The sequence below is a fragment of the Phascolarctos cinereus genome, unplaced genomic scaffold (genome assembly GCF_003287225.1).
Source record: "Phascolarctos cinereus isolate Bilbo 61053 unplaced genomic scaffold, phaCin_HiC Scaffold_7;HRSCAF=346, whole genome shotgun sequence".
NCBI lineage: Eukaryota > Metazoa > Chordata > Mammalia > Diprotodontia > Phascolarctidae > Phascolarctos > Phascolarctos cinereus.
The window spans coordinates 87,013,969-87,040,824 of NW_027556180.1; the positions used below are offsets into that span (position 1 = coordinate 87,013,969).

At 37.4% G+C, this 26,856-nt stretch overlaps 1 protein-coding gene across 2 annotated transcripts in view; it reads left to right on the plus strand.

Moving 5' to 3' along the window:
• Positions 1–26,856, plus strand: part of ORC2 (origin recognition complex subunit 2) — a 60,717-nt gene that overhangs the window by 17,953 nt on the left and 15,908 nt on the right. For both annotated transcript variants that reach the window (XR_002321435.2, XM_020970979.2), the window contains exons 7-12: positions 1,958–2,015; positions 5,916–6,109; positions 12,294–12,392; positions 16,098–16,207; positions 22,321–22,453; positions 25,578–25,674. Coding sequence is in view for 1 of the 2 variants with exons in the window: in XM_020970979.2 (XP_020826638.1) it covers positions 1,958–2,015; positions 5,916–6,109; positions 12,294–12,392; positions 16,098–16,207; positions 22,321–22,453; positions 25,578–25,674 (691 nt within the window). In the remaining variant the exon portion in view is untranslated. The remainder of the gene's footprint in view (positions 1–1,957; positions 2,016–5,915; positions 6,110–12,293; positions 12,393–16,097; positions 16,208–22,320; positions 22,454–25,577; positions 25,675–26,856) is intronic.

The window sequence follows — 26,856 nt, forward strand, 5'->3', positions numbered from 1 at the left end:
TAGAATAAAAGATATTAAAGCTACCAATAGAATTAACATTAAGTATTTTAAAGTCATTATTTTAAGGATCTCTGATTTTTATAGGTGTGGAAAATTCTTAGATCATGGCCTTCTGTGACTTTGTAGATAAGTCTTAATAATCTGAAATAGAAAGATAAATAAGTATCAGAGCAAAGATTTGAATCCAGGTCTTCATGAGATTACTTTCTGTACCATGCTATCTCAAACTTTAAAGTACTAGAAAAGAATCACAAACTACTGAGAACATTTGCTTTAGTTTTGCTTATGGTTACTAAGAATTTTAAAACAAGAATAAGAAAATGAAATCCCAATTTGAATTTGTTATTAATTAGTTAATGTAAGGTCAGTCAGAATCCCAGGATCAAATCTGGGAACTGCAAGGGTTAATCCAAACTGCCAGTATCATTGAGTAGTAGTAAAACTGATTTGGATTTCAGCTTTCTTGGAGAGTGGTTAGGTCTTTTTTTATTTTATTTTATTTTTGGCTAAGCAATGGGGTTAAGTGACTTGCCCAGGGTCACACAGCTAGTGTTATGTGTCTGAGGCCGGATTTGAACTCAGGTCCTCCTGAATCCAGGGCCGGTGCTCTATCCACTGCGCCACCTAGCTGCCCTGAGAGTGGTTAGATCTTTAAGAAGTACAACTTTTTTTTAAAAATTATTTTATTTTGATTTATCAACCATCACTTCCATAAGCTTTTGAGTTTTAAATTTTTGTCCCCCTCCCTCCCTACCTCCTTCCCCAAGTCAGCTCGCAATCTGATATAGGAGATATATATATATGTATGTATTTTATATATATATATATGTATTTTATATATATATATATGTATATATGTATTTTATATATATATGTATTATATATATATATACACACACACATTTCTATTAAACATATTTTCACATTATTGATGTTGTAAGTAAGAATTAGAACCAATAGGAGGAACCATCAGAAAGAGGAAACAAAATGCCACAGAAGAAGAAAAAACATAGGCTTCGATATTTATTCAAACACCATAGTTCTTTCTTTGGATGTCGATAGCATTTTCCATCATGAGACTTTTGGAGATGTCTTAGATCTTTGTATTGCTGAGAAGGAGTAAGTATCAGTATTAGTCATTGCACAGTGTGGCTGTTACTGTGTACAACGTTCTCTTGGTTCTGCTCACTTCACTCAGCATCAGACCATACAAGTCTTTCCAAGTTTTTCTGAAGTCTCCTGTTCATCATTTCTTATAGCACAGTAGTAAGAAGTTCAACTTTTAAAGGTGTTTAGTCATACCAGAGGGTTGTGCCAGTATGGAACCTTTTTGGACAGGGGGCAGCTAGGTGGCACAGTGGACAGAGCTCTGGATGACCCGAGTTCAAATCCAGCCTCAGACACTTGACACATACTAGCTGTGTGACCCTGTGCAAGTCACTTAACTCAGATTGCCTCACCTAAAGAAAAAAAAAGCAAAGGAAATTTTTTGGACAGAGTTAGCAAGCTTCCTTTGTGGCTCCCCTTTTCTCTAGCCCTCAAGTGGACTTGCATTTCATCTTATTAAAACATAATTTTCTAATGCTCTTTGCTTTAGTATCTAAGTATTACTGTAATCTATCCCAAATGGAACCTTAAGGGTATTGTTTTGCTTTTCCATTTTGTCTCTTCCTTTCCCATCTCTCTCCCGTGTTATATGTAGTGTCATCTTCAGTCAGTCTCCTCCAATTTTCTGGGATTTTGTATTCTTAAAGAAGTTATGATTCTTTTCTTTTCTGGGGGCCACATGTATTGTTTCCTTACTGTAAAAGGCTACATAAATGTGAGCTGTTTTTACTATTCTGCCTTTTTATTCAGGGAGAAAATAACTTTCTCTCTTATAGTTTTAACTATCAAGATTTTGCTTGTTTATGGACTGTGTGACAAATATCCTTTTTTTCCTATCCTAATATTATAGAGTGATGAGAAGAACGAATTTCTTTCAACACCTTACAGACTAAGGAAAAGGCTGACAGGTATGTACTTTGTATAAATTTGTATACTTTGTATAACTGTATAAGAATACAGTTAACATTGATAGGTTACAGCTCAGGTACCATTTCCTCTAGAAATATTGCATCAGCTAACCTTTTATTCCTCTTGTATATTGTTTCTTCTTTACTATTTCCCCACCCCATTTTTCAGCTTCCTTTTCATGTGTTTCCCCCATTAGATTATAAGCTCTTTGAGAATAGGGACCGACTGGCTTTCTTTTCTTTTTCTTATCTAACCCCCAAGTGCTTAGCACAATGCCTGGCACATAGTAGCTGCTTAATAAATGTTTATTGACTGACTGTATCCCTTATTTTGTCCTTATCATATGCTACCTTGTATTATCATTTATCTTTTTGTTTATGTGTTTCCTACCTCCCTGAATAGAAGACAAGCTTCTTTTTTTTTTTTTAAGGCGATTGGGGGTAAGTGACTTGTCCAGGGTCACACAGCTAGTAAGTGTCAAGTGTTTGGTCTGAGGCTGGATTTGAACTCAGGTCCTCATGACTTTAGGGCTGGTGCTCTATCCACTGCACCACCTAGCTCCCTAAAGACAAGGTTCTTGAGAATAGGAATCATCTCATACAATTTTTGTATCCCCGGAATATAGCATGGTGACCTCAGTATAGCATAGTTCCTTGAACATAAACATCAATGAGTTTGTTACTGATAATCGAGTAAATTATAGTGGCTTTTAGTCTGTTCATTTTGACAACAATGCCATTGTTTTATATAGATGATGTGTCACTAAGTTGCTTGTTAAACACTCATGTGTTACACTGAATACTGTTTGCTGGTCAGTGAACACTGATTGAGAGCTTACTATGTGTTAGGCATAGTGTCAAGTGCTAGGGATACAAAAAAAGGCAAAAGATAGTTCTTGCCCTTGAGGAACTCAGATAGGGGACATAACACATGAAAGGAAGGTAAAAAGAGGAGAGGAAGATTAGGGACAAGAAGGGCACCCTGTGTGGCTAGGCAGGAAAGGAAGAGATGGCTGGCCTGGGCACCCTCCTCAGATGAAGGAATGAGAAGGAACTCTCTGCTCCGTTCCCTCAGCTCTTCAAATCATAGGGGTTCCAGGGGCCGGAGTTCATATTTAGATCTATGTTACAGGGGTGATGTGACTGCTGGATGATGAGGTTCCTGGGGTATGCTAAAGTCCAGAGGAGTACTGCCAGGTGGGAGATGAAACAAAATGAATAGATATCATTTCTGCTCTCTGGAAAGCATTTTATCACTCAGTCAATCAAATACATTAATTAAGTGCCTACTCTATGTGCTAAACTCTGGAATACAAAAAAAAGAAAAAGAACATTCCTTGCCTTCAAGGAGCTTATACTTCAATGAGGGAGACAACATACAAACAAATATATACAAAGTAAGCAATATTGTGCAGGATAAGTAGGAAATAATTAACAGAATTGGAAAACATTGGAATTAAGGGGGGGATGGGGAAGGATTGCTGGAGAGGATGGGATTTTAGTTGGAACTTAGTAGAAGCCAGGGTGATCTGTAGTTGGAATGGAGGAGGGAGAGTGTTCTAGTCATGGGGGACAGCCAGAGAAGATGCTCAGAGCTGAGAGATGCAGGAGGCCATTGTCACTGGATTGAAAATTACGTATCTTGAGAGTAAGGTGTAAGAATACTGGAAAGGTAGGATGGCACCTGTTATGAAAGCCTTTGAATGTCAAACAGAATGTTTTGAATTTGTTCCTGGAGGCAATAGGGAATCACCAGAGTATATTAAGTAGAGGGGGTGACATGTTCTGACCTGTACTTGCAGAAAATCACATTAGTGGCTGAATGGATTGGGGACTGCAGGGGGGAGAGACTTGAGGCAGGGAGACCCACCAGTGGCTGTTGCGATAGTTAGTACATGACATAATGAGGGCCTGCACCAGCGGGGTGGCAGTATCAGGAGAGAAGGGGGCACATTTGAGAGATGTTGTGGAAGTGAAATCAATAGGCCTTGGCAGCAGCTTGCATGTGAAAGGGAGAAGTCCAGGGTAACTCCTAGGTCATGGCCCTGAGGCACTGGAAGGAGAGTGTTGCCCATCATAATTGGTAAGGTAAGAGTTAGGGAGGTTTTGGAGAGAAAGATAGTGAAAGTTGTTTTGGAAAATAATGAGTTTAAGCTGCGTTTCATATCTGAAATGATTTTTCTAAAACTATGAACATTGTATGACTAAAAACTGTAAAATAGTGGAATGTTTGGGGCCTTTACCTCCTGCTAGACCTTAGATTTCAAGGTTTTGTGCTATAGCAGTCTCATTTTGAGCTATGGAATTTAATAGGATTATCAGTATTATCCTTTTAAATACCATATAAAGTTAGTCCTGAATGTTTCAATATTCTCATCCCATATAAAAATTTAGATGTATTACTTTTATTTCTGGCCAAAACATTCTACATCTTTTTCTTCCTTATCCAATGCTGTCTTAAACTCAGGGAAAGGGTATCCAGAGTTCCATCCTCTTCACCTTGAAGTGTATCTTGCTCTTTCTCCCTCTCATATAGTAAAGATGGGCAATATTTTGAAGGATATCCATTGAGCGCAACATATTAATTGGGGGATAATATGTTTTTTAAAAATGAAAGCTTGGGGCAGCTAGGTGGCGCAGTGGATAGGGCACCAGCCCTGAAGTCAGGAGGACCTGAGTTCAAATCCGGGCTCACATCAAACACTTGACATTTACTAGCCCCGTGACCCTGGGCAAGTCACTTAACCCCAATTGCCTTAAAAAAAAAAAAAGAAAAGAAAGAAAGCTTATCTCCTGACTTCTCCTGGATAATAATATATACTTCTAAGGAATCACCACAAATTTATTTTTTAAAAAAGTTTATTGAGTACTTGACTTTAAACCATAGGAAAATCAAAGATACATTTGCAACTATGGTTTTTGCTTTTTTTAAAAAAAAAATTTTTAATTAAAAATTTTTTTTACATTTGCACCTATCAAATTTTATCACACCAGTGAAATAACTGGTCCTTGATTTTTAGCTGTTGCTATTTAAATGGTTTTTTTCCTTTTTTTTTTTAGCAATCAAGGTTAAGTGACTTGCCCAGGGTCACACAGCTAGTAAATGTCTGAGGCCAGATTTGAACTCAGGTCCTCCTGATTCCAAAGCCAGTGCTCTATCCATTAAAATCCATTTTAACATACAGTATAAGCCTAACAAGCTTTTTTGTATATATATCTGTTATTTGTTTACTCTTCTCCATAATTGATGTGTTCGATCAACAAGCATTTATTAAGTGCCTGTTGTGAGCCACACATTTTACCAGGCTCTGGACATTAAAAAGGAAAAAAAATGAAACAGTTCTGTCCTCAAGTTCATAACACTCCATGTGGGGAGACAACAGAAATATATACGAAATAAACAGGAAGTAATATGGGGAGTGCAGGGGAAGGCATTAACAGTTGGGAGGGGCTGGAGGAGTCAAGGGGAGACTTCATGTAGAATATGGCATCTGAGCTGAGCTTTCAAAGAAATTAGGGCTTCTGAGAGATGCATTGTAGGCCTAGGAAAATAAGTGTCATGTGATAAGCAGTAAGGTTAGTTTGCCTCAACCAGAGAGTGTGAAGAGAAGTAATATAAAATAAGATTGGAAAGGTCTGTCGGAGCCAGGTTATGAGAGGCTTTAAATGCCTCTTTGTACCTGATGTTTATTAGAGGCAGTGGGGGAGCCGTGGGACTTTATTGAGCAGGGGAGTGAATTGTTTAGGCTTGTGCTTTTGAAAAATGAGAAAGCATCGATTAAGGGTCTGCTGTATGTCAGGCACTGTGCTCGGTGCTGGGGATAAAAAGGACAAACATGAAACTGCTGTTCTTTTCTACTGGTATTGTCACAAATCATACGTTGCTGTTTTTGGTCCTAGTTTCTACCTTACCCTCTGACACTGAAAGTGAATATTCTGATTCAAACTCAGAAGATGATAATGGGGTGAAACGGGAAGAGGAAGAGAAGATAAGTGAAGTCTTTATGGATCAAAAGAGAATTGCTAAGCACAGATCAGGTTCCTCGTCTTCTTGCAAAAAAGTATCAGCAAAAAAAATGAAAAAAGATACAACAGTAAGTGGGGAAACTATTCGCTTTAAGTACAGATTTATTTTTATATTCTGAAAGACTAAGTAAATCCAAAGAGCAGTATAGATTTTAAGAGGAGTGCTCTTTCTGGGTGGTTTCTTCTATACTCCACTTTAACAGTTAGACACTTTGTATTTCAGTTGTTTTACAATTGGAAGTGTGCATAAAAAATACATATAGTTATAGGTTTATTTCATGATGTGTTCCTAACTATTGGAATTTTGTTGTTTAGTCGTGTCCAACTCTTTGCGACCCCATTTGGGGTTTCCTTAGCAGAGATACTAGAGTGGTTTGCCATCTCCTTCTCCAGCTCGCTTTATAGATGAGGAAACTGAGGCAAACAGGGTTAAGTGACTTGCCCAGGGTCATACAGCTAGTAAGTGTCTGAGGATAGATTCAAACTCAGGAAAATGAGTCATCCTGACATCAGACCTGGCATTCGATCCACTGCACCACCAAGCTACCCTACAGAAACTTTACCAAAATGTAAATCAATTGCTGTAATGAGAAGACTAAAAAATCCTAGCAGTAAAATATATGCTCAGAAATCTATAAAGCTGTAAATAACTTTTGTAATATTGCTATTAGGTCTGTAATCCAAAGAGATTAAAGAAAAAGAAAAGGACGCATGTGTACAGACATTTATAGCAGCTCTTTTTGTGTTGGCAAAGAATTGGAAACTGAGGGAATACTCAAAAATTACAGAACGGCTCAACGAGTGATGGCAAATAAATGTGATAGAATCTTATTTTGCTATAAGTAATGATGAAGGAAATGGTTTTAGAGAAACCTGGGAAGACATGTATGAACTGATGCAAAGTGAAGTGAGCAGAACCAAAATATTGTATACAGTGATGGCAATATTGTAAAGATAATCAATTATGAAAGACTTAGTGACTCTGATCAAACAGTAACCCACCACCATTCCAAAGGACTTCTGATGAAACCTGCTAGCCACTTCTGGTTAGAGAACTAAAGGAAACAGAATGAAGTATATTCTTTCTCTTTCCCATTCTGTCCTCCACTCCCACCCCCACCCAACTTTTCTCTTTGGAAGGGGTGGGGTAATATGGCTAATGCAGAAATTTTGCCTGATTTCACATTTGTAGTGGATTTTGTATTTTTTGCCTTCTCGATCCAGTGTGCCATCTAGTTGCCTTTCTATAATGGGTTCCTTTAACCCATTTAAGCATTGAGGCAGCCCTTATTTACATTGTTTCAATAATAGCATTAAGTTGAGAGCTGAGTTAAATCCCAGAAATACTGGATATGCCGAGCAGAGTTATGGCAGTCAGTGCCCACACTAGTTTATATGATAATGCAAGGATAATAAAAGCATAATGGAAGATTATAAGTAGTATTACCTCATAAAACAATAGAAAGTAATAGAGTACAAAATGAGTGTAAAGAAAGGTTGGCAAGAGGCCTGGCTAAACAAAGTCACAAGGTGTAACTTTTACCTCAAATGCTTAGAGACAGTCTCTTCTCTCCATTTCAGTTTATATGCACTTGATCATCACTTATCCCTTTTTTTTAATTCAGATTTATTTGCTTTTCCATCAGTGATTCTGTTAGAAAATCCATTTTTTTCCCTATAGACATATGCTCACATTTGCAGGATGTTATTCTTGGCAAAGCATGTTTCTTCACCTTTCAGTATTTCTTGTTTCATTATTTGAGGCAGTTTGGTGGGTGCAGATATAGTAATAGGTTTGGAGTTAGATCTTCTTCTTCTTCTCCTTGTTTTTTTTTTTTTAAAGCAATTGAGGTTAAGTGACTTGCCCAGGGTCACATGGCTAGTAAATGTCAAGTGTTTGATGTGAGGCCAGATTTGAACTCAGGTCCTCCTGACTTCAGGGCCGGTGCTCTATCCACTTCGCCACCTAGCTGCCCCTGGAGTTAGATCTTGAGTTCAAATTTTCCTTTAGACACTTACTAGATGTGTAGCATAGTCATAGTATAAACAAATCACTTAACCTCTCTCATCCTCAGTCTCCTCATCTATAAAAGGATGGATTTGATGTTCTCTGTGATTCATTGATATTTTTTCCTTTCTTATGGTTGATGTATAAATCGTAAATGATTGGGACCAGAATCAATGATGTGACATGTCTCTTCTTAGCTGCTTGTGATATTTTTTTCTTTGATTTAATAGTCCTGATCTTTAGCAATCACATTTCTGGTTGTTTCATAATTGAATTTTCTCTGTGGTGGTAACCTGATGATTCTGTCAGTCGTTGGTTCTAATATTCTTGAGCAGTCTTCTTTTATTGAATAACTTAGTGTTTTGTTCTTTGTATTTGTATCCCTAGTACATGTACTTGGCACATGGTAGATGCTTAATAAATAAAATTGATTAATTGAAATGTTACTGATTTAAAAAATCATGCTTCTTGTTGATTCATAGATTATTTCTTCATGTTCCATTTTCCAGGTTATTTTTTTGGTGGTAGATATATTAATGTTTTTCTAATTTTTCTGTTTTGATTTTGCTACTATATTGTTGTATCATTGAATTTTTAACTTTCCTTTAAAAATTTTTTTTTATTTTTAAAGAATATTTATTGCTGTGTTGAGACTTCGTTGGCTTTTCTTCCAGGCTGTTTCACTATTTTTCTTTTTCTTTTTTTGTTCTTTTAGCTTTTTAACCACTTTTGGAGTCCTTGTGAAAATTTCATGTTTTGTGATGTGATTGTAGAATTCATTTCTCTTTTTGCCCTGGAATTCTTTTTATCTTATAATATTTATTCATATGATTAGAAGATTTCTTTTGCTTGGTCATTTCTCCATTCTCTACTCTGAGACAGATAGTGTCTAGCCTTTACTGTTTGGAAATATTTTTTTTTAACTTTTAATTTTCTGTGGAAGCTGCCTTGCCACAATTTTTCCTTTCTTCCATGTTGATTGTTATTCTTTTACTTAATTTGATGCACTTCTTAATTTTTTGAAGTGTATAAGCTACTGGATTTGATTGGGTTTTTTTTTTTTTAAATTCAAATCTGGGTTGTAATGAAAGGCTCCTTTATACTCAGTTCATCTGAACTCCATCCTGCCTTGATTTGAGGAAAAAAAAAATTAATAGGATAATGATGACTAACCCCTCCTCCCTCAAAAAAAGTCACCACAGTAACAGCAAAGCCTTTGCTTTTTTGAAGTATTTTTTTAACTTTCAATTTTCTGTGGGAGCTACCTGGTCACAATTTTTTGTTTCTTCTCTGTTGATTATTATTCTTTTACTTAATTTGATGCAGTTTTTTTTTGAAGTGTATGTATAAATGGTGGATTTGATTAGAACCTTTTTGTTTGTTTAATTGATGCCTTTTTATTTTTGTCACATTCAATATATCACTGTACTCCTAACATTTCATTCGGCTGTCTTGCTGGCAGATATTTTAACATCCCCAAAACAGAGCCTCAGTTTGTTTTTTTGTAAAAGACTTAAAAATTCTGAATTTGCCAATTAAAACAAGCATATCCATATATAAAGTAAAAACAGGAAAAGAGGATTCTATGTTAAATTGCAAATCTCTAACACAGTTTGCTTTCCCTTTTAAGTATATGATAAATTCAACATATTTTCAAAACTGTCTTTCTTGTTTATGTTTACTTCTGGACTTCTTCTGTTTTCTCCTATGCATTTAAAAGATGCCTTAATGACCCTGTTTTTTTTTTCACTTTTTTGCCAACCATGTTACTGCTCTCCTCTTCCTCCCACCTTTGTTAGCCACCGATGCCCCCCTCACTGAAAAAAGGAAAACCCTTATAACAAATATGCATTGTCAAACAAAGGAAAATTTTCCTACGTTGGCCATGTCCGCAAGTATGTCTTATTCTGTACCTTTGAAGTCATGATCACGGTTACTAAATCCTTCAGAGTTGTTTTTCTTTATGATGTTGTATAAATTGTTTTGGTTCTCACTTTACTTTGCATCATTTCTTACAGTCTTTCTAGATTTCTCTGAAACTTTCCCTTTTTCATTTTAATGATGAAATAATCCATTATTCATTTGCTGTAATTTGTTCAGCTATTCCCCAATTGATAATCACCTCCTCAATTTCCAGTTCCTTGCTACCATAAAAATGCCACTACAAATGCTTTTGTTGTTAGAAGCCTTCAACCTCTTTGATCTCTTTGTGGCTTATCTTTTTAAAAAACCATTATTTTTCCAGTGATATTTTATGTCCACAGATCATGAAATACATCTCTGAAGAATTATCCAGAGAATAATGAGAAGGCAGTAGGGGTTGTCATCACAGAAATATATGACCGTTAAAAAAGATGGGCCACTCACATAATGAGAGTGAAGGATAGATAAGTTGGTGCTCCCATTGGCATCTGTGCAGTATCAAGACAGCATAATGAAAAGACCTCAACACATTGGGAGGATGGAGCTTTTTTATACATGAATGAGAGTTATACAGGATGGACTGGTTGCCATCTGCATTGTTGGAGAAAGAACTGGTTTTGAGCATATAATGATCCATGGAAGTTTGATTTCATTTGTTATAGTCATTGTGTATGTGTGTGTGTGTGTATTCTTTTGATTCTGCTCTCTTCACTCTGAATCACTTCATATAAACCTCATATTTCTCTGAATTCTTCTTCTTGTCATTTTTTTTGATAACACAATAATATTCCATTAAACTCTGTAAGTAACAGTAGTGAAAATGATCCTTAACCTGAAATGGAGATTGTAAATGTGTTGGAAATCATCTACTACTAATAGACATATAATGATTAGTCTTTTGTATTCTAAAATTTAGGTGTGAAGTTGTGGTTTAGTAGAGAACATGGATATCTGCCTTAATTTATAGCCTTTACAAAATTTTTTTGGTATTATGAAATACAAAATGGATAATTTTGATTACATTAAATTGAAAAGGTTTTGCACAAACGAAGTCAATGTAACCAAGATTAGAAGGGAAGCAGAAAGCTGGGAAACAATTTCTACAGTCAGTGTCTCTGATAAAGGCCTCATTTCTAAAATATATAGAGAACTGAGTCGAATTTCTAAGAATACAAGTCATTCTCTAATTGATAAATGGTCAAAGGATATGAACAGGCAGTTTTCAGAAGAAGAAATGAAAGCCATCTATAGTCATATGAAAAAATGCTCTAAATACACTATTGATTAGAGAAATGCAAATCAAAACAAATCTGAGGTACCACATTATGCTTATCAGATTGGCCAATGTGACAAAACAGGAAAATGATAAATATTGGAGAAGATATGGAAAAATTGGAACACTAATGCATTGTTGCTAGAGTTGTGAACTGATGCAACCATTCTGGAGAGCAATTTGGAACTATGCTCAAAGGGCTAAAAAAAGTGCATACCATTTGACCCATCAATAATAGCACTTCTAGGGCTGTATCCCAAAGAGATCATAAAAATGGGAAAAGGACCCACATGTACAAAAATATTTATTGCAGCTCTTTCTGTGGTTGCAAAGAATTGGAAATTGAGAAGATGCCCATCAATTGGGGAGTGGCTGAACAAGTTGTGGTATATGAATGTACTGGAATACTATTGTGCTATAAGAAATGATGAGCAGGCAGACTGCAGAAAAACCTGGAAAGACTTGTATGTTGTATGGTCTGATGCTGAGTGAAGTGAGCAGAACCAGGAGAACATTGCACACAGTAACAGCCACACTGTGCGATGACTGATTTTGATAGAGTTCACTCTTCTCAGCAGTGCAAGGATCTAAGACAACTCTAAGAGACTCACAAAGGAAAAAGCTGTCCACATCCAGAGAAAGAACTATGGAGTCTGAATGCAGATGGAATGCAGATTTGCTCTCCTTTTCTTTTGTTATTATGTTTTGTCTCTTCTTTCTCATGGTTCCTCTTGTTAGTTCTAATACTTCTTTATATCATGACTAATGTGAAAATATGTTTAATATGAATGTATATGTAGAGCCTATATCAGATTATATGCTATCTTAGGGAGGGGGAAGAAGGAAGGGGAGAAAATTTAAAATTCAAAATCTTGTGGAAGTGAATGTTGAAAACTAAAAATTAATTATTTAAAAAAAGAAAGATACCAAAAAAATTCTTTCTTGGTTAAGAAAAATAATTTCGCATGTTTTCAATTTCCTGTTAACATTTTGAATGATGTAGATTAGCCTGAACCCACTGTAAACTGACCTTTCATTGTTTTTTCAGACTGACTTAGTAGAAGAGTATTTTGAAGCCCACAGCAGTTCAAAAGTTTTAACCTCAGATAGAACATTGCAGAAACTAAAGAGGACTAAACTGGATCAGGTATGTTGCCAGGGCCATTCAAGTTAACATTTTCAAAATGGATCTTTATATGGGAACAGCAAGCCATGGAGGGTGAACGCATATAAACAGAATTACATATAATCAAATTAAACCTAGATAATTTACCATGATACACATTCATTTATACTTATATTCTTTATTGTGGTGCATGGTAATTAGGCATAAGTAGTAAGAAGTTTGCAAAAATGACTGTAATTAGTTTTACTGTTTTTAAATAGAACAAATTTTAAGAGTTTCTTCCTGCCTGCAGCATCTGTACTCAGCATTGGTGTCTGTGTTTTCCTTTATATCTTGTACATTTTAGTCCCTGTTATTCAGCCACACCCATTGATTTTCATAATGTTTAAAAGTCTTTTCCTAGTTTTTATACTCTATCTGAGGAGCCCTAGGCCTCTGTCCCTATGTCTTCCTATCACATACATAGTTACTGAAGTTCCCTTGGTATTTACACTCTTCCTCCACTGTCCCACCTCTCTTAAAAGGTGGGTTTTGTTGGTGCTTTTGAGTTTTGCATTCAGCTCTCCCTGACTGTCTTGGATATGGGAATGAGAGAGACTGAAAATAAGTGACTTAATAAACATTTATCTCCTTGCTGGGGAGACAGAGATAAAAAAGACCTCGTCTGTGCCCTCCTTTTTGAATGATAACCTTCTATCAAACTACCTGCCACAAATGATCTAAATCAGGTAAAACTTCAAGGTTTTACTTAGGAGTTCACATAATATGATTTTGGGAACAAAGGAGGGCCTCTCATCATTCCAAAATTTTTTCCCCATTTGTTTTAAAATGTCTGAAATTTCTTTAGATGGGTTTATTCCATTCAAAGTTTTTTATTCCTTGGTTAGAAATGAGAGATTTGTAATGCAAATGCCTTGTAGACTTGGAGACACTTATTGAATGGAATTCAGTCATACTAAAATGTAATCAGTAAATGAACTGAATGTAACCTTTGTCAGAGGCTTTCCTGTTGTGGGAAACTTTTTTCAACAGAAAGGCTGTGTGGTAGGTAGTCTTCTTGGGGTGCCATGGTGTCAAGAACACAGAGGAAATGTCACTTAATCTTTTGGAGCTTTAGTTTCCTAATCACCCAAACGTGAGTGGGTTGGACTAAATGTTATCTAAGATCCTTCTCAGCTCAGAAAATAAGGCAGAGAAGCAGAAAAACTGAGGCTAAAAAGAAAACATTTTATTTTAGCAGTTTTACCCAGGATTGATCTTGTTAGCCTTCAGTTATGTGGTATCTAGTATACAAGAAGGTATTTTTGTTGGACGTGGCCTCACAAATGCAGCCTAGTGATAATCTTGGGTGCAAAAAAAAAATCTTAACTAGTAAAGAAGACCTTTTAGAGGTATCAGAGTATACTTGAAGAGATGGTAGTGGCATGCCTCAGTCAATCAATCACTAATTATCAAGCACTTACTATATGCTAGGCACTTCATAAACGTAGGAATATAAAAAGAGACAAAAGATAGGCCCTTCCCTCAAGGAGCTTATTGTGTAAAGGGAAAGACACACAACAAATATATGAAAAGCAAGGTATATACAGAATAAATAGGAAACAGTTAACAGAGGGAAGGCACGAGAATTAAGAGGGCTTGGGGAAGACTTCCTGTAAAAGATGGGGATTTTTGTTGGGTCGTAAGGAAGCAAGGGAAGCCAGTAGGTAGAGTTGAGGAAGGAAAGCATTCCAGGTATGGGGGACAGCCAAGAAAATGTGCAGAACTGAGAGATGTCTGGTTTGTGGAATAGCTGGAAGGCTAGTGTTAATGGATCTAAGAGAATGTGTTAGAGAGTAAGGTATAAGAAGACTGGAAAGGTAGAAGGGGATAGGTTATGATGGGCTTTGAATGCCAGACAGGGCATTTTGTATTTGATCCGGGAGGCAAGAAGGAACCACTGGAATTTATCAAGTAGAGGTGACATGTTTGGACTGTTCAGTGCTTCTTAAACTGTGGGTCATGGTACCTTACAGTTTAAGAAGAGCTGAAGGGGTTGTGAGTGGAAAAATTTTAAGAAGCCCTGCTTTAGATCACTTTGGTGGCTGACTGGTTTGAAGTGAGAAGAAACCTGAGCCAGGCAGACCCACCAGCAGAATATTGCAATAATCCAAGTATGAGGTAATAAGGGCCTGTACCAGGACATTGGCAATGTCAGAGGAGAGAAGGGGGAGTATTGGAAGGATGTTGCAAAGATAAAATTGACAGGCCTTGGCAATAGCTTAGATGTGGAGGGGAGAGAGAGAGAGTGAGGTATCCAGGAAGACTCCTGGGTTGTGGGCTTGAGCAACTGGGAGGATAGGGAAGGTGGGAGGGGGAAGATAATGAGTTACATTCTGAATATAATGAGTTTAGTGCCAGGGGTGGGGAACCTGCTGCCTCAAGGCCACCTGTGGCCCTCTAGGTCGTCATGTGCAACCCTTTGACTGAATCCAAACTTCACAGAACAAATCTCCTTAATAAAAGAATTTGTTCTGTAAAACTTGGACTCAGTTAAAAGGCCGCACCCAAGGACCTAGAAGGCCACATGTGGCCTTGAGGCCACAGGTTCCCGACTGCTGGTTTAGAATGTCTACTGGACATCCAGTTCAAGATATCCAAAAGGCACTTGGAGATTTGAGATTGGAGGTTAGCAGAGCGATTGGGACAGGATAATGGTGGTTGGAGGTTTCATAATTTTTTGCCAAGATTCTCATGGACAAGATTTGGCTGTGGAATGGCTAGCTTCATCTGCTTTTGATCGTAGAATTAGAGCTGGAAGGGACCTTAGACACTGTTTAGTCCAACTCCCTCATTTTACATGTGGGGAAATTGAGGCCCAAGGAGGATGAGTGACTTTCCCAAGGTCACACAGGTCATGTCTGTCAGGCACAGTTTGGTCTCCCCTTTTAGTCAGTGCTCTCTCCAATGTACCACACCCTCAGAACAGTTGAGTTTCTTCAAGGTAGGGGAGGATTTCTTACCTTAGACCTTCCCTTTCAATAATTTCTTCCCCCGCTCCCCTAAAATAAGTGAAGTTTGTTTAGAAATGATAGGACTAAAAGATTTCTTTGAATTACTTATTAGACTGTTGACTTAAGTTTTTATATATTTTTACCAAATTGTCTAGGTTTTTAATGGTCTTTCTCCAAGTTACGGTTTGTGGCCCCAGGGCAAGCATTTTTATCACTTATTTATGTTAACGAGCTTTTACTATAACTGGGACAGATACTCCTTGCAATATTCTCTCTCTCTCTCTCTCTCTCTCTCTCTCTCTCTCTCTCTCTCTCTCTCTCTCTCTCTCTCTCTCTCTCCCTCTCCTTTTTTTGGCTGGGTAGTGGGGCTAAGTGATTTGCCCAGGGTCACACAGCTAGTAAATGTTATGTGTCTGAGGCTGGATTTGAACTCAGGTCCTCCTGAATCCAACTCTATCCACTGTGCCACCTAGCTGCCCCACAATATTGTCTCTTTGTGATAAATTAGTATATAGACAACTGTGAAATGTTTAAAATATTTAAGAAAAGAAATTATTTTAAGGGATCTGCAAGCAATTCAGAAGCAAGATTTTCCTTCTTATTAACATGCTAATTGCAAAACAGTGCTGTTATGAAACCAGGTCACCTGAGAATGTTTAAGTTGAAAGTGTCTTATCTCTGTTTCACTTGGTATAGGTGAAGTCAGGGTCAATTTTCTTTTCTTACCTTTTAGCAAACTTTGCACAACCTGTTGAGCAAGTTTTCTCCTTCCTTTTCTGCTGAGTTGAAACAATTAAATGAACAGCACGAACGGCTATTTCACAAGTGGATGTTACAGTTACAGTAAGTATGATTGTGCTTGTATAGTGTTTTTTACTTTAGAGCAGTTTTATGCATTATTTTATTTTGTGTGTTGTAAATAACCACAAAATGTATACAAAACAGTTCTTGTCCCTGTTTAGTAAGTGGAAGCATTATTAATGCTGAAGCACCTGAGGGGCAGAGAGTGCAGTGGAGAAAGCATTGACTTGAGTCAGAGGACCCCAATTCAAATTCCACTTCTGCCACTTTTTACTGTGGGCAAATCCTTTATTTCCCTGGGCTTCAGCTTCCTCATCTGCACAGTGAAAGTGTTCAATTAGGTAAATTCTCATATCCTTGACACAGATATAGATCTGTGATCTGGTAAAGTGATAAAATTGCCCAATGTCACATGGGAATGTATTTAGTGACGTAGGGTGCAGATGTTATTATGGTTAAATCTTGGGTCTTCACTAGCTATGAGATAGCTTTCCTACCTTCTTCCCACCCCCTCTAAAATTTTTCTTGGTTTGGGCCTTGGTATTGATTCCGTTCTGGTGTTGCGACTGTGGAGTTGACCATCCTCTGAAGCTTCTGAAACCTACCTCTCCAGCTCTTAGTATGGCCTATCAAAGTCTGTCATTTCAGGATCAGTTTCTCTCAACCACTGTTTAGGGCCTGTGGAAGTCTATCCTTCACCTAGAAAATAGTGAATATTTTCTTTCTTGTCTACTTCCCTGGGAATTTTTGCCTTTACCACCTCACCCCACTTTGGCACTTTTGAAAGCTGCTTACCTTCTTGCCTTGTTTGGTTCTATTCTGTCATCTCCCAAAAATGGGTTCTACTGGGACATCTTTTGACTGGTTTAGTCCTAGGATGTCCTTTTTTTTTTCTTTTAACCTGTTGCTGCAGACCACATGACTTATACAGACCCTCTTGAGTGTGGGCTTCCATGGTTATCCCTCACCCCAGTATAAGTTTCATGCTGCTTTAAGTGGGCCTACCCCAACTCCTTACTTTTGGCTTGACTAAAGTGTTAGACAAATATTAGGTCTAATAAAGTATGGGCACCTCTAGTTCTCTATTAGGAATCCAATCATTTTGCTATCACAAACCATTCTTAGCATGCTTTCCTTCGTTTTTCCTCCTCTTCTTGTTCCCTTACCCAATTTCCTGAGAGATGATTCCTCCAAACACATATGTTGTTATTATAATTACAAATTAGAATATTGGTCATATTACTGTGTCAGCATGTGTTTGAACACACTTTTCCATTAATTGGTCAGGACTGTTACCCCATAGTGCCCCCTCCTTACATGGCACTCAGAAGTAGATATAATTTAGTGCTCTTAATGCTCTTCTTTTCAGACATGCCATTGTTTTAGAGTCATCCACAACTTATTTGCCTTTGTATCTATTGCTTTTCATATCTTTTAAATCTGAGATTTTGTCTAACCACACTAGTCTCATAAGACTCTTCACTGATTTCTTTATTGTCAGAATCAGTTTCAGCTTTGATCTTAGCCCTTGGACTAGCTTTGTGGGCATTGGCAAGGCCAAGTATTCTCAGTACTGGAAAAGAAAAGACCAGACTGTTAGTAGTTCAGACATTCATCAGCTTCCTAGAAGGATGGATTGAGCAGAAGCCCTCTTAAGAGGAGCTTTTCTTGCTATGCTGGGCCCTGCGTGAGTGGAGACAGCTAATGGGACAGCGTTATCACTCTTCGCTAGTGAGGGCTTTAATGCCTTTGGGTTTAGAAAATGGAAAAACCCCAGAAAGTAGGAATGTACCAAATTTGAGTTCTTAAGTTATCAAACGACAGAAAAAAGCGAGAATAAGAAGTTGGAAGCCTAAGGTTCAAATTATACTGTGCTCAGTATTCTCCTTATTTGTCAGGACTCTGTGGTGGTGTGCATGGTTTGACAGATAAAATCATCAACAAAGTAAATCAAGGATTTGTCAGCTGATTTGCTTTTAATAGAGAGAGACAGGGTGAAGGGTCCCTAGCACAACATACTTATCCTACCTCTTGGGTTGCTTCATATTCTGCATTTGGAGCTTGTCATTTAATTGCTTCAGCTGATCTGCTAGCTACAGTATATCATTACTGTATCACCATGGTTTATCTTCCCTTTGTCCCTCACCCAGTATTCTCCACCATATATCCACTTTTAGGTGTGTGGGCTTCCATACAGATGAGTAATTTTTATTATACACTGCTTCCTCGTCTCCTATTCTATCCAGTCTATTCTTTTTGTTCTGAACAGGGTATATTCACTAATTATAGTCATGAGTCACACCCTACAAAATGTCACTGATACCTATTTGGTTATATTTACTTACCTTTTTCTTTGCTTATTATCTATAGTCCAAACAATTATGTATACATATATGAACCAATGAATATAATTTCTGTCTGCTTTTACTTACTTTGTCTCTTGTGATCACTGAGCACATCTAGTGCTGTTTTTATATTATACTTGTTAGTCTTTGCAATTTATATTCAGCTTAGTAGATAAATTTAGCCGCTTTTCACACTCTAGTCATAGCCTGTTGTACTCTATATCTGATAATCTGGTTTTTAGAAGCTGATTGAGGGCTTTTTTCGGATTTGTCCTTCCTTTATAGTTTAAAACCTACCTGATTGAATTAGCCAGTCTGCACACAAACTCATAGTTCCTTATCTTCCTTATATGTACTCAGCCAAAAGCCCTTTATTTTATTATATATTTCTATTGTCCAGAAAACTAAATCCCAGTCTTTGACATTTTCTTTAATCAGCTGGTCTATGTTCAATATTTTATTTTCTAATGTTTTCAACTTAAGAGGAGAAGAAAATACTTCCTGTGCTCCTAAGTCCTTTAGTCTCTTACCCATGACTTCATAAGCTTTTAAAATTAGAGGTATAACGTGGAATTCTTGCATGTGGGGCAAATTCAGTTGGGCATGGAGAAGGGCAAACTCGATAGTCCAACAATTGAAATTGGACCATTAGAGGAAGTGGTGTTATTGGCCCCAAGCAGGAAAAAATGGGCCCCTTTCCCCCTTCCTCTTGGTTCCAGAAACCTCTGTAACAATTTCATTTGTTGCAATTCAATTCAATTTCAAATTCAGTTTCAAATGATAGTTATGAATGTATAACTAAAAAAATTTATAAAGCACCCACTGCATGCCAGGGGTAAAAATACAAAAGTGAGACAGTCTTTGCCCTTAAAGAGCTTTCTAATTCTAATATTCTAGTCTGGGAGACAACACATATAGGTGATTAGATCTAGGGAAAGGAACTGCAGTCTGAGGATTCACAGGGATGGTGAGTGGAGTCATAAGGCAGTTCATTGCCACATAAAACTTTCCAAATTCAATGATGATTACCCTTTTCAGAGCAAAAGGCCGAAAATTGTGTTTGGGAGTGGAGAAGGAAGCCTATGGATGTGTCCTCGGGGCACATGGCAAGATACCCAGGGTGGATGGATGAATGGGATGTGAAGCATGGTCTGTTGTGGGTTAGGTGAGTTTTCATTTATTCATTTACCGATCAGGATAGTTTGGACCCAGGTAGGAAATTCCAAAGCTGAGTGAACTTACTTCCTCATGGAGGAAAGCTGTTAGTCTCTACAAAAAGTGCTGTTTCAGGCAAGGAGAATGGGGTCTGCAGCAAGGCAGGTTGCAAGGTGCCTGGCATAAATGACTGGGTGGGAATGAGTTATGGGTCTAAATATTTTTTGTTTTCACATGAGTTTTCAGTAGTCTTAAGGGGCTTTCCTTCATATTGCGACTGTCCTTTTCTAGAAGACAGCATTTCTGATTGTACATATTACATCTCTTCAGTAGGATGTCAGGTTGTGGGGGCTGGATTTTTTTTTTGTCTTTGTATTTTAATGCTTGGTACAGTGCCTTGGTCAGAGTAGGCACTCAGTAGGTGTTTGTTGGATTGAATTTGGACTATATGCCATGGGATCATAAGATCATAGATTGAGAGCTCAAAGAGGCCATATATATGGTCAGCCCTATTCTACCTACTCCCCCAACCCTTGCATTTTATAGATGAGGAACCTGAGACCCACAGAGGTCCCAGAAGTAGTTGGTATTAACTTGCTCAAGGTCCCAGAAGTAGCTGGTGTTAGAGCCTAGTCCTCCTGGTCCAAACCCTAACCTTGACTCCAGGCCCAGCACCTTTTCCACAAGACCACACTATGTCTCCCCCCACTCCCACCACTAAATATGCTGTGTCTTGGTTTCCATAAAGCCCTCTTTTCCTTCGTTGGATTAAGGATGTTCACTCAGCTATATGATGTACACAGAAAGAAACATACATACAAAAATGAGTAAATAAAGATAAGCATTGGTCTACTAAGCGATAGGAATTGAATTCTGCCTGTGGAGTTGTTTTCTTGATATTAGCTTTAACTCTCCTTTTCTTGGTGGCCATTTGTGACTCTCATTCATAAATTTGTTCAGTCTCCTTATGAATCTGTTTTATAATACTTTTCACTACCACTTACTGGATTAGCTTAATTTCTTCATTTACTTATTGTGTTACTTTTATTTTGCTCTAAACTTAATGTGATCAAATTTTAATGGTTTTCTCCTTATCCTAGTATTTTAAGATAAATTGAAAAAAGTTCATGTTCACTTATGTGTGGTATTCATGATTTTATAGATTTTCATTACATCCTTTCTTTCATTACATCTTTCATCTTAAAATATATTTAATGTTGATTACTTTTAAACAATTCCCATTCTAGCCTACTTCTAAAAGACAGCTTGAGAGTAGAAATTTCCTTGATATCCTTGGTAAAGATTGAAACTAATTTTGATGATGACCAATTTCATCCAAGTACTTACTTATATACACAGATGCTTCATCTTTTTTATTCATTTGTATTTGGTTTTTACCATCATAGTAGCTTAAAAAATTGGAAGCCCTGGTTGGCATCGTAGAGTATACAGCAATAGGAACCTGCGTAGACTTGAGGTTTTCAGGTGCTTGTCTAGCTACTCTATTATGTTTGAGGCTCCACTTCCTTTCTGCACACACACACACACACACCACACACACACACACACACACTCACACACACTCGCACACACAGATACACACACCCCTTATTAAGGGTTCTCATTGATTTTCTAACTGATTTGCTCTCGTCTAGTCAAAGGATATCTTTTTTGCTCTGAGAGTCTTTTTATGGCTACCTTTCAGTCTTCTGTGGTCACACCTTGCTTTAAAAATATATGTTCGATTAAATTGAACAAATCTTTATTATTTTGTGGATACATAAAGAAAATGCTTTGTAAACCTTAAAAAGAATTCTGAAGATTGTTCTCAATTTGGTTACTTTCCATTTTTTAAAGAAAGGTAGCTTTATTTCTTTGCTGATCTTTTTTGACTCTCTCTTGTCAGAGGTGAGGCATAATCCTTTGTACCTCTTCTATATATTTATATTCTATTTTGCGTTATGTTTTTGTTTGTCTTGTTTCCCTTCCTATATTGTAATTCCTTAAGAGCAGGGATTGTAGCGTAGCTGTCTCTTTATGCAACTCCTAGCACAGTAGTTTTCATGAAGTAGTTGTTTTAAAGGTATTTGTTAAATTAAGTGCCCAGACTTCCTCTTCCTATCCTTTCTGTAAAATTTTAGTTTGAATCACTGTTGATTATTTTCCCATTTATTCAGACCTATAGCATTAGCATAGATGCATTTATATAATCTAGATTGACTTAAAAAACAAACAACCCAACTCTTCTTATATCTGTTTGGTTCAGTGATTCAGCTTCTCTGTCTGCTTTTCTGATGTTTACATGTCTAAAAATCTTATATCCTTGAAAGGTCTATGCCCCAGAAGGGTTATCCTTAGTGAAAAAGGATGGGGGTGGCTGTTGTGGGGAGGTTGGAAAAAGGATGCCTGGGCTCATAACATCAAAGCAGAAATATTGTCTTTGAAGCATCACAACTGACAAAAGCAGTGTTCCACTGTAAGGTCCATTGACATATCTTACCATTGTGATCATGGAAATCTGTTTTGGTTGTAATTCTAAACTGAAATTGAATGTGGTAGTTTATTGAATTACCAGACCTCAAGAGAAATTAGTTGATTGAGAAATTGGAACTAGGAGGTGCTTACCTGTAATTTCACAAATGTTTTTTCCTATAGCCTAGGGTTCAACATTGTGCTTTATGGACTGGGCTCTAAGAAAGAATTACTAGAGAAATTTCGTGCCTCCATGCTGCAAGATTCAGTTCATGTTGTCATCAATGGGTTTTTTCCTGGTATTACTGTAAAATCAGTAAGTGTATCAAATATATTGAAAGCGTTAAGAAAAATAATTTGTTTAATTCTTTATCACTGATGTGGATTTATTTTCATATTTTAATATAACTCATTTAGACAGATTTCTTTGAACTTCATAATGTTTCTGAAATGTTATAGTTATCTGTGTATTCTGTGAATTTGTCTTCTCAAAACAGTGCTTACAGACTGTTCCTCAAATACATTTCTGTTACTAATTTTGCATCTGTGTGGTATCACGTTCCTAGGCCTGGAAATTGGGGATCCAGCATTGCCAGCTCATAATGTTGCTTCATTTTCCCACTTGCCAGCCTACAACCCTGCAAGTGCCATCTGATGGGTTTTTGTTGCCACCACTTTCCCTAGATTTCTTGGGTTTCCTTATACTAGGGCTTCTGTGGTGAGAATGCCACAGAATTTCACTTTTATCTGATCCCTAAAAACAGTACAGAAACTTCTTAGATGTTTTAAAAAGAGAATTTAGTATAAAGAATTAGAGGAGAAACATGACATTGAAGACAATATAAAAGGGCAACAAAGACTTACAAATTTTAGCGGGATTAATTTCATCCTGGTTCTAAGCAACCAGGATATACTTTTCTTATTTTCTCCTTTCCTAATCTCTCAACTGGCCTTGACCTTAATATTAATTTATGTCTAGTTCCTTTATAATAAATTTGTCAGGTCAGGCAGCTGTATCTCAGTCCCTCAAAAATCTCTGTCTAAGCACTAGCTTATAGGTATGGAAGTATAGGTTCCAGTTCCAGTCATTCTTGGAATACCTCGCCCAATATCTAACAACAATAGCGTTGGTAAGATCACTGCCCACCCTCACTCTAAATCCCAGAAAGACTTTCTTCATTTAAATTTTGTCCTGCTGTCAGTAATCCGTCCTTGGGACTGGGGAGAGGAGGATTTCTTCATTCGTTGTTTTATTTCTTACCCTCAGTCTGCTTGAGGCATTGTCTAGGTAGATCTTTATTGCTGTTTGAATTATGTTGTCCCTGAACCAGTCCTAACCTCATGAGTTGTAGGTAGGTCCCACACCAGACCCCTCTCAACTTTGATTCCTGGGATATACATAGTCTGGCTTCTGCAACAGAGTAGTTTGTGCTCCCAGAAACTCCCTGTCTCTTCAGTAATCAGCCTATGCTCCCTTGTGTCTCTTCCTTATTCCCCACACCCAGTAGCCAATTGGTACTGACTGTTTGTATTCTTGGTTCAGTACTCTAATCACTTGTTTATTCCAGAGTGCTAAGTTTTGGTCCTTTCCCCTAAGAATTATATTCTGAAGGATAAATATTTTTTACCTTTATTAAAAACCAGGAATGCAAAGACATCAGTATTTTTAAAAATGTTTTTCTTATCTGTTAATGATCTGTGGCCCAGTATTGTAGGAATGCAGCCAGCCCTGAATTTATACCTGAAGACCTGACCTAAAGATCTATATTTGGAGCCTTCTCAGTGATTAATACTCTCACATCTTCCAGGCTTGCCAGGTTTTCCCTGGGGTTATCTGGAAGCAGCTTGTTTATAGTTCTCATTTACATGTCTTCAGTTCACTTGTAAGCAGCTAAAACATGGAACAAATTAATTCCCCACCATGAGGAATGTGGAAAGGACTGTACTCAAGGCTATATATAGACAAAGAAATTTCAGCTTCTTGGAGAGTTAGATGCTCCAGACGTGTAATCTTACCTTAGGGTTGAGGGCCCCTCCCTCCAGTGGGAAGAAAGAGCTCTGGTTCACCAGGGAGTTGACCTTTCTACCTTGGACCTGTGTAGTTCACATGATTCACAGTACAAGATGAAGGGCAGAGTCCCAATTGCTGCTCTGCATTGTGGCTCCGTGTGCCTAATTGCTTGTCCCTTCTAGTTCCCTATCCCTTTTAGTTCCTTTAGCTCTTGGCTTGGTCCAGCAACCTGGCTTGTGCTACTTATTGCTGATAGTTTATGTTGCTTCAGCTGCCGATTTGGCTCCAGACTTCTTTGATACTTCACTGCTGCTATTGCTGCTTCATAAGCCTCCATCACTTTACTCTCTCTTCTTCTTACAGAGAGAGATTGAGGGCCAATATGACTCTGCACCTAGGTAACACTTTCCTAGTTCATTTATTATCAGACCCATAGCCCCATTCAGCCATACACAAAAGTACTCTTGAGGCCCGACTTTTCTGACTCATCTACTTTCTTTTTTTTAGACTTCTAGCAACATTCCTCTGACACAGCATCTCTTGCTTAGTCTTTTTGAGGTTAAGGAGCGTATACTTGCACCTGTTTTCATTTGACTTTTTGATTCCTGTTATTCCTTCTTTCCTAACAATTGCAAGCCATGTATACAACCCTGAGAGGTAGAGAAGCTGCAAGAAAGCACTAGAAATACTTGAGGGGTCTGTGACAAAAGCTGATGTCGGTCCTGCTGTGAGTCCAAGGCCTCATATCTTTGCCCTCATATTGTAATGTTTGCTGGATGTCATAGAGTAAAAATAAATGCTAATTTCTGTGTTTGCAAGTTTTTCTAGTGCTAGAAGAATATATTTTCTTCCTTTTTTCTCTGTAGCAAAAGTTCTAGTTACTATCTCAGTATTCCTGTCTCTAGTGTTCCCTAGTGTTCATTTCTTCCTGATTTCTTAGGTTGTCTTCATTTCTTCATTATACAGCAAGGTAGTGAAGTGGGTAGAGTGCTGGACTTAAGAGTCGGTATTTGAGTTTGAATCTGGCTTTAGATACTTAATAACTGTGTGAGCCTGGGCAAGTCATTTAACCTCTCTCAGCCTCAGTTTACTCATCTGCAAAATGGAGATAATAATGTCACCTACCTCACAGGGTTGTTGTGAGGGTCAGATGAGATAATGTATATCAAACACATTGAAAACTTAAAGCATCATCATCATCATCATCATCATCATCATCATCATTTTGTCCTGTCTCTTTTTTAGCAGTATTTTATTCAGAAAGTTTTATAGTAAGGTAGCCTTAAAGCCCAACACAATTTTCAAGTATGAAGTTGTAAGTGTTGCTAACATTTCTGGGAAGGGGAAATCTAAGCCTGTTATTTTATTACCTATTCTTGTTACTTAGTAGGATCTAATACAAATAGCAATATTCTGCTTTCTATTACAGATTCTGAATTCTATAACAGAAGAAATCCTTGATCATATGGGAACTTTCCGAAGTGTGGTGGATCAGCTGGACTGGATAATCAACAAATTTAAAGATGGTAACATAGAATCTCTGTAACTTCAGGTGGAATTGAATGGGCATTTTCATTTATTGTCGTGGAAATAGATATCATTTTTATGTGCCACATAACAATTGCTTTGTTTTAAAAATGGAAGCTTCTCTTCTCACCACTCTTTATTCTTTAGGCATATTATTTGAATTTATTCTCTGGTCCTTGAGCGGGCCGTATGCTCAGGCCTCTTACCTTTTCAAGAAATTTAAAGGTATTTGTATTTCTTGCTGTGAGCTAAAATGAGTGTGTTGCATCTCCTATGTATGCTAGGCCCTTTGCCCTCAGGGAGCTCACACTCTGTTAGAGAAGACAGCATATACACACATACATATAAACAAAATAAATACAAGATAATTTTTGGAGTAGAAACATTAATAGTTGGGGCAGGGAGAGGGGTCAGGTAAAGTTTCACGTAGAAGGTGCTGCCTGACTTGAACTTTGAAGGAAACTAGGGCTTTTAAGAGGTAGAGGTGAGAGGAGGCATGCATTCAAACCATAAGTGATAACCTGTGTAAAGATGTAGAAAATAGAAGATGAATTGTTATGTACGAGGAACAGTAAGAAGGCCAGTTTGGTTAAACCACAGATGAGGAAAATGTTTAATAAGGCTTGCAATGTAATTTGGGGATAGGTTGTAAAGGACTTTAAGTGTCCAATAGAAGACTTTGTATTTACTCCTTGAGGCAATGTGGAACCACTAAAGTTTATTGTGTCTGTATATATTTTATATGTGTGTATGTTGTGTGTACATACATGCGTATATATGTATATATAATTTATTTTAATGCTATATGTATTTTTATATGTGCTTTTCTCCTCCATTAGGATATAAGTTCATTACAAGTAGAAATTGTTTTCATTCTTTTTATTTGTGTCCCTAGGGCACAGTATGTACTTAATAAGTACTGAGTGAATGATTAATTGAGAGGGGAGGAGAGACTTTGGACAGAGAGACCAAATGGGAGTCTTAACATAGCAGTCTGGGGGAAAAGCAGTGGCTATGTGAAGAGAGAGATTCAGGGCCAGGTGTAAAAAAAATGTGGGCATAGAATTGATGAGACAAAATTGATTGGGTTTGTGGTTGAGGGAGAATGAGTGGTTGAAGATGATATGGTTGTGAACTTTGGTGACTGGAAGGATAATATCCTTTGTTTTTATATCACCTAC